Source organism: Ursus americanus, chromosome X (assembly GCF_024610735.1).
Source record: "Ursus americanus isolate L20-20 chromosome X, mUrsAme1.1.p, whole genome shotgun sequence".
Classification (NCBI taxonomy): domain Eukaryota; kingdom Metazoa; phylum Chordata; class Mammalia; order Carnivora; family Ursidae; genus Ursus; species Ursus americanus.
This window is the reverse complement of record NC_142164.1, coordinates 54,758,542-54,772,175: the sequence shown is the minus strand read 5'-3', so window position 1 is coordinate 54,772,175 and position 13,634 is coordinate 54,758,542. Positions and strand designations below refer to the sequence as shown.

Sequence of the window (13,634 nt, the reverse complement as noted above, 5' to 3'; positions counted from 1 at the left end):
TAGTATTTTGCATATTTTTTCTCTTAGCTTCTTATAATCCCATGTAATAGAATGCTGTCAAAATCATTTTTTTTCCTTCCAGTGTGATTCATTTGGCAGAGTAATTTCATGATTTCAAACTGTCTTAAAATATTTTTTTTCTTAGGGGTGGTCCAAGATGGTGGAGGAGTAGGAGACCTAAATTTCATCTGACCCCAGGAATTCAACTAGATAGCTATCAAACCATTATGAACACCTATGAACTCAACAAGAGATCAAAGAATAGCAGTAACTCTATGAACAGAAAAGCAACCACTTTCTGCAAGGTAGGACGTGCGAAGAAGTGAATCTGAGGCAATATATGAGAAGATAGACCTTCGGAGGGGAGGGAGTCTCTGTCAGCCGGCTACTGGCAAGTGATAGAGCAGCAGAGCACAAAATTAGAACTTTTAGAAGTCTGCTATGCTGAGGGATGTCGCTCTGGTGGCTAAGTGGGGGGTGGAACCCTAGCAGGGCAGTGTGGTCTCAGGACCCTCAAGGTCACAGAAAGACTGGGGGTGCCTGAGTGCAGCAGAGCTCCCAAGTATCAGAGCAGAGAAGCCAGTTGCAAAGAGGGAGCTGAGGAGTGGGCTCTCAGCTTGCGGTTGCCTTAAACCAGGATCCATGGCACTATCGAGTGACTGTTCCCCAAGCCGGGGCCCAACAAGTGGCAGATCTGGGGAGACTCCCCTTCCTCCCTGGGAAGAGCAGTGAGGGAGCGCGCTGCAGGAATCACTGGGTTTGGAGACTCCAAACAGGGCTGTGTGTCAGAAATAGAAATACACAGTCACAGGCAGGGTGAGCATGGAGTGTGGACAGAGACCAGGGAGACAGGTTGACTGCATTTCTCTGAGGGCTCACTGAGGAGTGGGGCTCTGAGCTTTTGGCTCCAGAGCCAGAGATTGGAAGGTGGCCATTTTCATTCTCATCCTCTAAAGCTGTGCGGAAAACCTTCAGGGAACAAAAACTACAGAGAGGGGCGCCTGGGTGGCTCAGATGGTTAAGCATCTGCCTTTGGCTCAGGTTATGATCTCCAGGTCCTGGGATTGAGCTCCATGTCAGGCTCCCAGCTCACTGGGGAGCCTGGTTCTCCCTCTCCCTCTGCTGCTCCCCCTTCTTGTGCTTTCTCTGTCTTTCTCTCTCTCTGACAAAAAAATAAATAAAAAATCATTAAAAAAAAAAGCTACGGAGAGCAAACTAGAGCAGATTCCTTAGCCTGGCCCCTGGCAAGAGCAGTGCAATTCTGTCTGGGGCAAAGACATTTGAAAATCAATGCAAAAGTCCCCTCCCCCAAAAGATCAGCAAGAATATTCATCCAAGACCAATTTTACCAATCAATCAGAACTGCAAAATTCCAGCACTAGGAGAATACAGCACATAGAATTCATGGCTTTTTTCTCATGAGTGTTTAATCTTTCAACTTTAATTTTTAAAATTTTCTTTATTTTTTCCCTTTTTTTCCTTTTTCGTTTTTTATCAGACAAAATTGACTTTATTTTTTTATAATAATTTTTTATTATGCTATGTTAGTCACCATACAGTACATCCCAAGTTTTGATGTAAAGTTCCATGATTCATTACTTGCATATAACACCCAGTGCACCATGCAATACATGCCCTCCTTAATACCCATCACTGGCCTATCCCAGTCCCCCACCTTCGTCGCCTCTGAAGTCCTCAGTTTGTTTCCCAGAGTCCATAGTCTCTCATGGTTCATTCCCCCTTCTTTTTACCCCCCCTTCCTTCTTCCCTTTCTTCTCCTACCAATCTTCCTACTTCTTATGTTCCTACATTTATGTTCCATAAATGAGTGAAACCATATGATTATTGTCTTTCTCTGCTTGACTTATTTCGCTTAGCATTATCTCCTCCACTGCCGTCCATGTTGCAGCAAATGTTGAGAACTCGTTCTTTCTGATGGCTGAATAATATTCCATTGTATATATGGACAACATCTTCTTAATCCAGTCATCTGTTGAAGGGCATCTTGGCTCCTTCCACAATTTGGCTATTGTGGACAACGCTGCTATGAACATTGGGGTGCATATGGCCCTTCTCTTCACTACGTCTGTATCTTTGGGGTAAATACCCAGTAGTGCAATTGCTGGATCATAGGGTAGCTCAATATTTGCAGCAACATGGCTGGGACTGGAGGAGATTATGCTAAGTGAAATAAATCAAGCAGAGAAAGACAATTATCATACAGTCTCACTCATTTATGTGACATAGAAAATAGCAGGGAGATCGGTAGGAGAAGGAAGGGAAGAATGAAGGGTGGGTAAACAGAAGGGGGAATGAACCATGAGAGACTATGGACTCTGGGAAACAAACTGAAAGCTTTAGAGGGGAGGAGGGTGGGAGATTGGGATAGGCAGGTGATGGGTATTAAGGAGGGCACATATTGCATGGAGCACTGGGTGATATATGCAAATAATGAATCATAGAACACTACATCAAAAACTAAGGATGTACTGTATGATGACTAACATAATAAAAAATTATTATTAAAAAGAAACCCCTCCAATATTAGCAAAGCCAGATTATAATCTCAAACTGAAGCATAAATAATTAAAAAATTAATATATTAGTTATTCAGCTCTTCCAATTTTCAAAATAGGCAATATCTAGTCTGCTCAAATATACTATTAGTTGTACTACGCTAGTGAGAGGATATTATAGCATCACCATTGACACTGGACAAGATTCTTAACCCTGTGATATTGTTTCCATCTCTGATAATTCTCCCTCTCTCTATTCTTACTTTTATTATTCTAGCTTCAGTTTTACACTTGAAATAGCTTCTAAGAATCTCTGAAAATCTCTGTGACATTTGCTTATGTTGTAGAGTTTATAGTTTATAAAGAACTTTCAACATATGTTTGTATTTAGAGTTTACATCAACCCTGTGAGGTAGACATTACTACCTAAATTTTATGGATGAGGATGTTTCTGAGAGATTTAGTATTTATTAAAAACACACAGCTTGAAAGGCACAGAGCCTAGGACTGTAACCCAGTTCTTCCTTCTCTGAAGCTGGTCCACTTTCTGTTATATCACCAGTACCTCTCCACTAGCAGGCTTTTAGTTCAGTGCTCCATTTATGTTTACGCTATTGATAAAGAACTCCCATCTCTCTGTATGAATCCTGGCTCTACCATGTGCAAACCTTTACAAGTAACTTATGAGTGATAACTCTCTATATATGATGAGGATTCTGAAGCAAAGCAAGGAATTAGACTAAACTGTACAAAATTGTTGCTATTTGACAAACATTGACCTATAAAAATGACAATTTCAAATGATTTAACTTAATAAAATGTTTTTAAGCATTATTACCAATCCCTTTAATGTAAGAAGTTCAACACCATCTGAACCATGTTTTAGAGTAATCGTAGATGGCAATATTTCCATATATGAGATTCAAAGAAAATATAATTTTAGGTTTTTTTTAGGGTAGAAAAATATGGATTTAAAATGTTTTATGGTTATTTTTGATCAGTGTGGCCAAAGTACATATTTCAAAGTTTCAGTCCTTAGAAATAATCTCATATATATTTAATATAAACCAATCAAAATTCTTATGTGTGCAGTCTCCTTTATTTTTTCTTATTCTTTTCCTTCTATCTTTTAGTAAGAGCTGCCTATGAAAGAGGTCAATCTAAGCAAGTTTTTCGTTACTGGGAAAAAAGACCTGCAAAATACAAATGTTGATTCCCCCACTGTTTCAGTTATTGTTGTTAGTTTTACCAAGATACAATAAAATATTTTTTTCCTTTAACACTTGTATAACAGTTGTTTCCAAGTTTCCAAAGTTTTCAGAATATAAATTAGTCACTGGTGATTGTATCCCAAGAGATTTCTCCTTAGCAACCAAGTTTTAGTTTCTTTTTAGTTGATGTGCTATACAATAAAATGGATACATTTTCTGACTTGAGTTAAATACCATATTTTCATAGAATGCATATAGGAAGTAATTGCCAGTTTGTGAAATGTGACCATTATAATCCTTAGATAATCCTTAGATAATTTTCCAATTCATTTCCAATTCATTGCCCATTTAAATACCATGCCTCATAAAAATATTTAATGTTGCACAACCATTGAACCCATTTTAGAACGGAGGATTGGCTAGAAATTAGGTATTCATTAATCAGTTTATAACTTCCCTCATAGACTTAATGCATTAATAGACCTGAATTATTTTGTCTTCTGAGAGGAGATAGAAAATTTTGTTTTAAAAATGCCACAAACAAAACACAAGTACCTCAATATTTTGATGAAAATTCAATGTGGGTGCATATACAGTGGTGTGAGAAGGGTTAAGAGAGTTATTTCAGTTTTATAAGGAATCAGCTGATTGATCTTACCTGATCATGTACATGATTTGATCCACCATGGCACAGTTCATTTCCAGTGCTTGTAGAAATCGAGTCACTTCCTATGATGGTTTGGATTTGTTGGCTAGACTGGGATTGTTGACAGTGTGGAGAGTGGACAATCTGGGGCTGTTGGACAATGTGATGATGGCATTGGACCTGTGGATAGCATTCCTAAAACACACATGCATGCCAAAATAGCCACTGAGAATAAAAATTACTAATTGAGAAAGGCCCACTGAATGCATTTTTTAAAATTTAATGTGTTCTTTCACAAAGTAATTCAATCCCTAGGATTTGTAGTTTTAAAAATGATATATTATTTTTTTCAAATTATTTCATGGGGAGAAGTTGTATTAAATTCTATTTTTGTTTGATCAGGTGGCTGTGACCATCCAAATACTCCTAAATTGGCCAGGGAATTGCATGTTCTGATTAAATTAATATTCCAGTTACACTTAACACTAAAACTATAATGACTATTAATATTAATTACTCTGATGATTCAACAGGCACTTCAGCATCTAATTTTATAATAATGCTATCATACTGAAGATGTAGATGGATATAAAATTAGAAAATAATATAATGCAGTGATTTTCAATATCAGGAAGCATATTAGAATCACAGTGGGGGCAGACAAAATTCTTATGCTTATGAAAATCAAGCACAAATTAAGAGAAAAGGTTGGAAAACAGTGACTGAAGCTTCAGATGCAGAAAACGGGGATTCTAACTGATTCTACCACTTACTCTGTGATCTTGGGAAACTATGCAATCTTTATGAGCTTCAGTTTCTTCATTTGCAAAAATGGAGATAATATGTGTCTCATTGTGTTGCTGTGAGGAGTAAATGAACTAATGTTTGTAAAGTGCCTATTACAAAGTACGTGGGTAATAAACATTTACTATTATCATATTATGTCATTATCATTGTCATCCTAAACTTAATCATCATCCACCCCACTAATTTTGCAGGTGGAAAAAAACCCCTGAGGTCCAGAGAAGTAAGATGGTTTACTCATAATGACATGACTAATTCTTGGAAAAATTGGGATTGGAATTCATGATTTCCAGCTCAGAGTTCTTTCAGAACATAAGGCTGAATTTTTACTGTCCTCAAAATAGTCTGGAACTTTTTGGTTTTAAACTAAATCTTTACTATCTGCTTGTTTATTTGTCATGGCTTTTTTGCTGATAAAGTATAGAGCACAGGATAATAAAGGATATCAGGTTGTTTTAGTTTTGAGGATTTCAGATATTCTTAAATTTCCTATACTATGTTGTTATTATTCTACTTTGATAGCAGGCATCTGAAAGCCAGTTTTCAAAGAAAAACATTCTCTATTTTGAATCAGAATGCTACATTCATGCACATACATTTAGCTTTGGAAATATAAATTCAATGCTCTATTTCCTTTTGACAGTGGAAAGCTGACCTGCATTAATAAAGTAAAACACTTCAAATTTTATATTTTTTTATGTGGAACAATTTTCAAACTATATTAAATGGAAAAAGCAAGATGCATAAGAAGGAATGTACTATGCTCCCTTTTGTATAACATTTTAAAAAATATACATATGTTTATGTTTACAAATATACACAACTGCTTTTAAACGCATAGAGCAAAAATCTTTTAAAGGTGACTATCCCTGGGAAGAGGAATTGAGAGATGAGAGGGTTAAGATAGAGAGGCTTTTTTTTTACCACTGCATATATTTTTATTCTCTTTTTATATTCTTTTTATTATCTTTTCATATCTTTTATGCTTTGAAGTTTTTAACATGTATACAAATTATCTTTTTATATATACAAAAATTATTTTGAAAGAAAGAAAAATATATAAAGAAACATATTTTACAAATAGAAACTACCTTGGTAGTAATTGATAATAAAGGTCATAGAATTTGTTCATAGAATCATTCTCTCCAGGATCTTTTCAAATATGACTCACTTTATATGCTACCCCTAAGATCTCTACAGTTTAGAAGTCAGACTGTGTACTATCAGCCACTTTTGTACAAATTGTAGGGCTGAATGTATTCTCTGTTCTTTTATGTTACAAAATACCTTCATACACTGGATTAGAATAAAGTCAGAGTGACAGGCTGAGAAAACCTTCACCCAGTGGGGAACTTGTACACTACTGAAATAGAATTCCTCCTGAAAAAAAATTAATATGCTCTTTAAAAAGCAAGTTAGGAAACACTCTGAAGGACATATCAACACGGGACAATAAACAAAGCAAAACTAATTTCTCAATCATCTTCCTTTATTAATATATCAGCTGACTCTTGAATAGAATGCTGACAGTCTCTCCATCTGGGGTGTCTTGTGGTTTCCCTGAGCCTATCTGGCCTCTGAACCACTTATTAGTATCACTGAAGTCTTAGCAAGATTTTCAGTTTCAATTCTCACACCTGACTACTAAAATTATTGTTCTAAAGCATGATATTCATACATTACTCATACTTTTGAAGTGTACCACAAGCTAGATTTTTAATGTATGCAAGATCAAACATTTCTGATTTATCATATATTTTGTCTTTTTTGATAGAGGGAAAAATATGTAGAGTACAGTTCATATGAACTGCATAATTATCTTACAACTGGCACCAATTTACCACCTTTCCATGACAAAGACTTCTTTTTGGGGCAGGTCTTATCTCCTAAAAGCTAGTCCTATTTGAACTAGTCTCATGTAACATTAAGCATTTCATTCCAGACTCTAGCTTTATCCAGCTTGTCCTATTGCATTTCTATCACTGAGGAAACTCAACTATATCAAGGCAGTTGTAGTTTGTTCCATATGCATCATTCCTTTTACCTTGGGTAGTCTCTCATGGCAGTCCCCAAATTCCCAAATCATTTAAGTCACTAATAAAAAAAGTAGATGTAAAAAGGTAAATATTCAAATTAATAGTAAGTAACTGCAGTGTTCTTTTAAAGGAGTTCTTCTTTAATGGTTCCATATGTATAGCAATAATAATGTACAGGATATTCAGTCTTTTCCTCTAGGAACCAAGATTTAGAAAAGTATTTATCCTTTTTGAGACAAGAAATTAGAAGGAGCACAAAATGATGTGTCTCAAACATTTCTTTTTAAAATGTGTCAAACTTATTGTTTTGTCAGTCCAGTTGGATAAAGGACAGATGTTATAATTTGATAGCTTGAGGAAAGTGTCCCTTAAAGAACTAACATACTTGATAAAATTTTTCTATTTGGTATCATAATGTCCAGAAATATTCTATTGTTCTTCTGAAAGATATGTGTTCAATACATACCATACCAAATCCTCTATTATATCCAACTTTATAAGCAGACCAGAGTCTTAAAGGTTTGGATTTTTATGATTCTGAGAGTTTATACTATTTTATTTTTAATGAGCATCAAATAAGTGATAATGTATTAGTTCCTATGAATCTGATAACAACTGCCCATAAATGCTCATAAAAATAAGATGTGCTCTCATGCCAAGAAAATTAAAAAGAATTTAGTATATTTTAATGCTTCATTTGTGCATGAGAAAAATGATTTTGTGATAAAAATTCATTTGATATTATTTAACTGCCTTTTATAGGTTAAATTGTGTCCTCCCAACAAAAAGAATATGTTAAAGTCCTGATCCTTAGTACCTCAGAATGTGACCTTGTTTAGAAACAGGGGCTTCTTCTTTTTTTTTTTCCTTGAAACAAGGCCTTTATAGAAGTAAGAAGTTAAAATGAGGTCATTAGGATGGGACTTAAATATAACTGGCATCATCATAAAAAGGGAAAATTTGGACACAGAGACAGACATGTGCAGAGGGAAGATGACGTGAAGACATACAGGAAGGATGCCATGTGAAGATAAAGTATCTACGAACCAAGGAACATCTGAGACTATAAGAAATTAGGAGACAGGCATAGAGAGCTCCTTCCCTAAAGGCTTCAAAGGGAGTATGGCCCTGCCAACACCATGATTTCATACTTCACTACAGAGCTGTGAGACAGTAAATTTGTGTTGTTTTAAGCCACCCAGATTGTGATACATATTTACAGTAGTCCTAAGAAACTAATACATTGCACTACTTCAAGAATGTCCAAGAGACAAGTCCTAGGCTTTGTCTGGGTTGGACATGCTTGTATCCACTGGCAGATCAATGCAAAACTGCTGGCTACAGTAACCGCTGTGCTTATAGGTCTAGTAGCTCTAGATGTTATGGAATTACCATTGCCCTGCTACAGTTTTGAATGTTGTACTTGGTCTCAGTTGATTTTAATGAAATTTTTAAAATGTGAAATACAGTTTTCTAGACTTTTACAGTATATAGTACTGTACATATCTGTTCATACATACCGTTCATTTGAAAATTCATTTTATATAAATTTTTACCTTTTTTCAAGTCTTTACTTAAATTCTAGTTAGTTAACATATAGTGTAGTATTAGTTTCAGGAGTAGAATTTAGTGATTCGTCACTTACGTATAACATCCAGTGCTCATCACAAGTGCCCTCTTTAATATCCATCATCCATTTAGACCATCCTGTGTCCAACTCCCCTCCATCAATCTTCAGTTTATTCTCTATAGTTGAGTCTCTTATGGTTTGTCTCCCTCTCTTTTTTCTCCCCTTCCCCTATGTTCATCTGTTTTCTTTCTCAAATTCCACAATTAGGGCAAAGTTATAATGTTTTAAATTATAATTTGTGTGAGACCAGTTTAAAAGGAACATACAAAGCATTGGGATATCTGTATTAAATTCAGTTTCTACCATTAATTTTCTATGTGACTTGACATATTTTTACTTCTGTTTCCCTTTCACTAAAACAGGGACAATAATACTTCACATGAGAGAATGAATATGAAAGTGTTAAGGATGATATGAAGAGCTGTAGACATAATAAGGTATTATCATGACTCATAGTGGCCCTGCTTGGCGCTTGAAAATTGTCATTTTAACTCTTATTAAAATGCTGGTAATTCAAAAGTATACACTTAATAAGCTTTAAAACAAATTTTACATACCTGATCCGTATTTAGCTTCTCTACTTTTCTTATTGTTTTTTCATAAATAACATTGTTTCCTGGGAAGAAATGGCCTCCTCTTAGGAATGGAGAAAGTGGTTCCTATAAAGACAATAATGACTGTGTTTTGTTTTGAAAGGTACCTTTTCAGAGGAACATTAATTAACTTAATCAAATATCAATAGTCTCTATTGATATCAATCAAAAAATCAATAGTCTCTAATAAACTCTGAGTTAGTAACATACCAGGAGAATGGAATGACATCCCAATAAAACTTTGAGAGATGTAATGAAATAGTAACAAAGATAGTCTATTTTGTCAAACAGAGCAATCTGGATCTCTCCTACTACCTTTTACTAAGCCTAACAAAGTGTTTTAAGGGAAATTGGAAGGGGCTGAAAAAGATAATTTTTTTCCTGTTCTTTTCTCTTTTTTTCTTTTTTTCTTTCTTCTTTCTTTCTTTTTTCTTTCGTCTTTCTTTCTTTCTTTCTTTCTTTCTTTCTTTCTTTCTTCTTTTTTCTAGTGGTCAAGTTTTAATAAAGTCTCAAGAGAGACAATCTAATTGTTAGAGGATAGAAAAGAGTTTTTTCCTCAGAGAATAGAAGAGAGTTTTTCCTGTTCTTAAAGTAAGATATAGTGAGTTTTCTGAGGTAGACACGCATGAGGTCAACTTCATTTAAATTGAGTTCACTAGCAGGTTTCTTTTTATGCAAAAGTATTATTGGAGAAATGCAAAATAAACAATTCATCCCTGAGCTGTAAAGTAGGTAAAACTGGCATTCTGGGATCGAGCCCCACATCGGGCTCCTCCGCTGGGAGCCTGCTTCTTCCTCTCCCACTCCCCCTGCTTATGTTCCCTCTCTCGCTGGCTCTCTCTGTCAAATAAATAAATAAAATCTTTTAAAAAAAGAGTTTAAAATAAATGCAATATTACTACATTTCTTTCCTTTCTTTTGGTTTTCATATGAGTCTACTTGTATGGGGGGAGTTGAGGCTGTTTTGTTACAGAGAAAAATTGCATTCATTTATTTTTGTAATACAGGGGAACAGTATAGAAGAGGATTGAATAAGCCTGCTACCAGTTAATATGTTTAAGACCATTTCAAAATCAAAATATGCTAGCATTTTTGTCATCTGCTATTGTAAAAACTCTTAAAACAACTGGATGAAAACACTGGTTGTTGAGAATGTAAGACACTCTTAAATCCAAAGCTATATACTTCTCGTATTCAAGTTTGAATAAAAGGTGCTTTAACTAAATGTCCCTGGAATACTTTGGTGAAATAAATATGCAAGTGATTAAATTTGGCTAGCTGATGAATTGTTAAATCTAAAGGTGGATATGTTTAGAAAGATTCCCCTAGAAGCTCTTTTGTGTTTGTCTTTGTAAAAAAAAAAAGACTTTTTGGTAGTTATTTGCAATCATATAACACATGTTTAAGAACTTACTATGCACAATACACTTGGCTAAGTTTTTTAAAGCATTTTACTGAGATGTTTAATACTTATAATTATGTATAAATCTAGCACTGCAATAGCTTCAAACTGTAACAATATAGTCATCATAACTATTTAATGTCAACATAACTGATATCAATATACTTTAGCTTACTGCATATTATTGGTGATAGTAAAGATTAAAAATATAAAAGGTGACTTGACTGAAATATGCACATTTATGTAAATGTAGACTATATATCAATGATCTGTTTTAAGAAATGGCTAAACTTTTTTACTAAAAAATACATCTCTTTTCCTCATTTTCCAATTTACTCTGTCATTTTATTCTTTTTTATTATGTTAAGTTAGCCAACATATAGTATATCATAAGTTTTTGTTGTAGTGTTCAACAATTCATTAGTTGCATATAACACCCAGTGCTGTTTTATAAGGCATGAATCACACTTAGATTATTACCAGGAACACTGAATATTGATCAGCATTCATCAAACTATAGCCAGCAGCTGATTTTTATAATGTCCTCAAGCTAAGAATGATATTTAGATTTTTAAAAGACTGTAAGTACAAAGAAGGCCAAAACCCTATGGTGACAGAAAAGCCTAAAATATTTACTATATTGCCTTTTACCGGAAATTTTTGCTGATTCCTAGTCTAGATAATATATGAACATAAACATCTATAATACAAGGTAGAAAGAAGCAAGTGCCTTTAAGAGGTACAGAGAAATAACTTATGGGATGGAATTCAGAAGAGGAAAAATTGAATTCCATCTGGCAGTGCTCAGGTAGGTTACTTGGATCAGGTGGCATTTGAGAAAAGGTTAAGGTGGGCTTTGCATATGAGGAGATGGAAGAAAGTAGTATTCCAAATGAAGTAAACAAAATAAGTCATGAAACCAAGACTGTAAAAGTGTAAAGTAATATGTAAGGGACACAGATGGCAGACAGAAGCTTGGCTCTGAAAGCAGTGAGAAGTCCTTGAATGCTTTTAAACAGGGATGTGAGGTGAACATAAATCTACTTTAGGAAGGTTTGTTGGAGAAAGGAAAGAGTACAGGGGAGGAGACTAGTTAAGAGATTATCCTAAATCATCAAGGACAGTAATTTCCAAAGATGACTCTAAGATCTTAAATCTGAGAAATCTACATAACCAATGGTGCCAAAAACAAAAACAAGAAAAGTTGAGACACATTGAATTTTACATGCTCCTGATAAAAACCTAGGTCTGATTCATGCGTTTATTCCTCATAATATTTAGTAAATATATAGAGCACAGTAATCCCTTAAACATGTATTAAATTATGCAAAGAATTAGCAAAGAGACTTTTATCAAAATGTGCAGGAAGGCATTCAGGTTATAGATGTCCGGCACACAATGAGTGGAGATTTCATGGCTACAGTTCTAGTTCTAGATTTCAGAATCATATGCTTAGAAGATCTTGTTAAAATCATGCAATTGCTGAAAAGGCAAGTGAAGATCAAAGATGTAACTACATAAGTCTTAAGAGATATGAAGGGGGGGTAAACAGAAGAGGGAATGAACCATGAGAGACTATGGACTCTGGGAAACAAACTGAGGGCTTCAGGGGGAGGGGGGTAGGGGAATGGGATAGGCTGGTGATGGGTATTAAGGAGGGCACCTATTGCATGGTGCACTGGGTGTTATACACAAGTAATGAATCATGGAACATTATATCAAAAACCAGGGATGTACTGTATGGTTACTAATATAATATAATAAAAAATATTATTATAATAAATAAATAAATAAATAAATAAATAAATAAATATGAAAATTTTTCATAAAGCAGTAGAAAGATAAGTGACAGTATAAATGCTTCAGAGATGTCAACAGGTGAGAATTCCAAATAGGATTGGATTTGGACTACTACACATCCATTAGATCTATTAAAATTAGTGGAAGAAAGTGTAATGGAAAAAAATTCTGGAGTCATAAAATCTGTATTCAGTTCTGCTTCTATCACCTACTTGTGGAAATGTGGGAAAGTCATTTAACTTCTCTGAGGCTTAGTTTTCTTATCACGGAGATAGTAATGCAGAGCACTTTATATCAAGTAAATTAATGTATTCTAAAGTACCTTTAATCTGTGATTTTAATGTACAAATGATATTGATTTGTAATAATATAGTAATATAATATTTTAAGTCCATACTGCATTTAAAAAAATTGATGAGAACTTTGTTAGAGCTATTCTAAGATATCAAGATAAAGTATACACAAAAATAGGCTTATTGAAGGCAGGGACTGTATCCATCTTGAATACCCCATAGTGAATGAACAGATGACTGGATGAGAAGACATGACATGAATGTTTATCTTAAAGATACAAGCACCTTCTAACAGGGGAAAACAAAGTTAGCAAAAGAAAATTTCTCTTTGTTCACTATAAATGCTGAACCATTATTATTTTTGAGAAGAAAAATGGTTTGGGTCCTAACAGTGTTGATTCTCTCCAAAATGTGTGCTGGGCTTACTATTTTAAATGACTTACTGAAAAAAAACTTCCACATTTAGGAGATTATTATTTTCCCAAAATGTTTAAAAAATTAAAACCAAAATTTACTATATTTGAATAAATCATTCTTAGTAAAACAGTTCAGCAAAATAAATTTAATTAAAGTCTTAGATTTTTCACAAATGAGCTGTTAGCTTTACTATTTTGGCAGCTTATTTTTTTTATCTGTACACTTGAATTGGTTCCAGATCCACCCTAAAAATTAATAGGTGTCTTCAAAGATGGCTGATTTTATC

At 34.4% G+C, this 13,634-nt stretch overlaps 1 protein-coding gene across 1 annotated transcript in view; it reads right to left on the bottom strand.

Annotated features, from left to right (window-relative positions):
- POF1B (POF1B actin binding protein) overlaps positions 1-13,634 on the bottom strand; it is an 84,888-nt gene that overhangs the window by 47,620 nt on the left and 23,634 nt on the right. Inside the window, exons 4-5 of the mRNA XM_087859507.1 lie at positions 9,401-9,502; positions 4,386-4,568 (exon numbers count right to left, since the gene is read on the bottom strand). Coding sequence (XP_087715633.1) covers positions 4,386-4,568; positions 9,401-9,502 — 285 coding nt within the window. The remainder of the gene's footprint in view (positions 1-4,385; positions 4,569-9,400; positions 9,503-13,634) is intronic.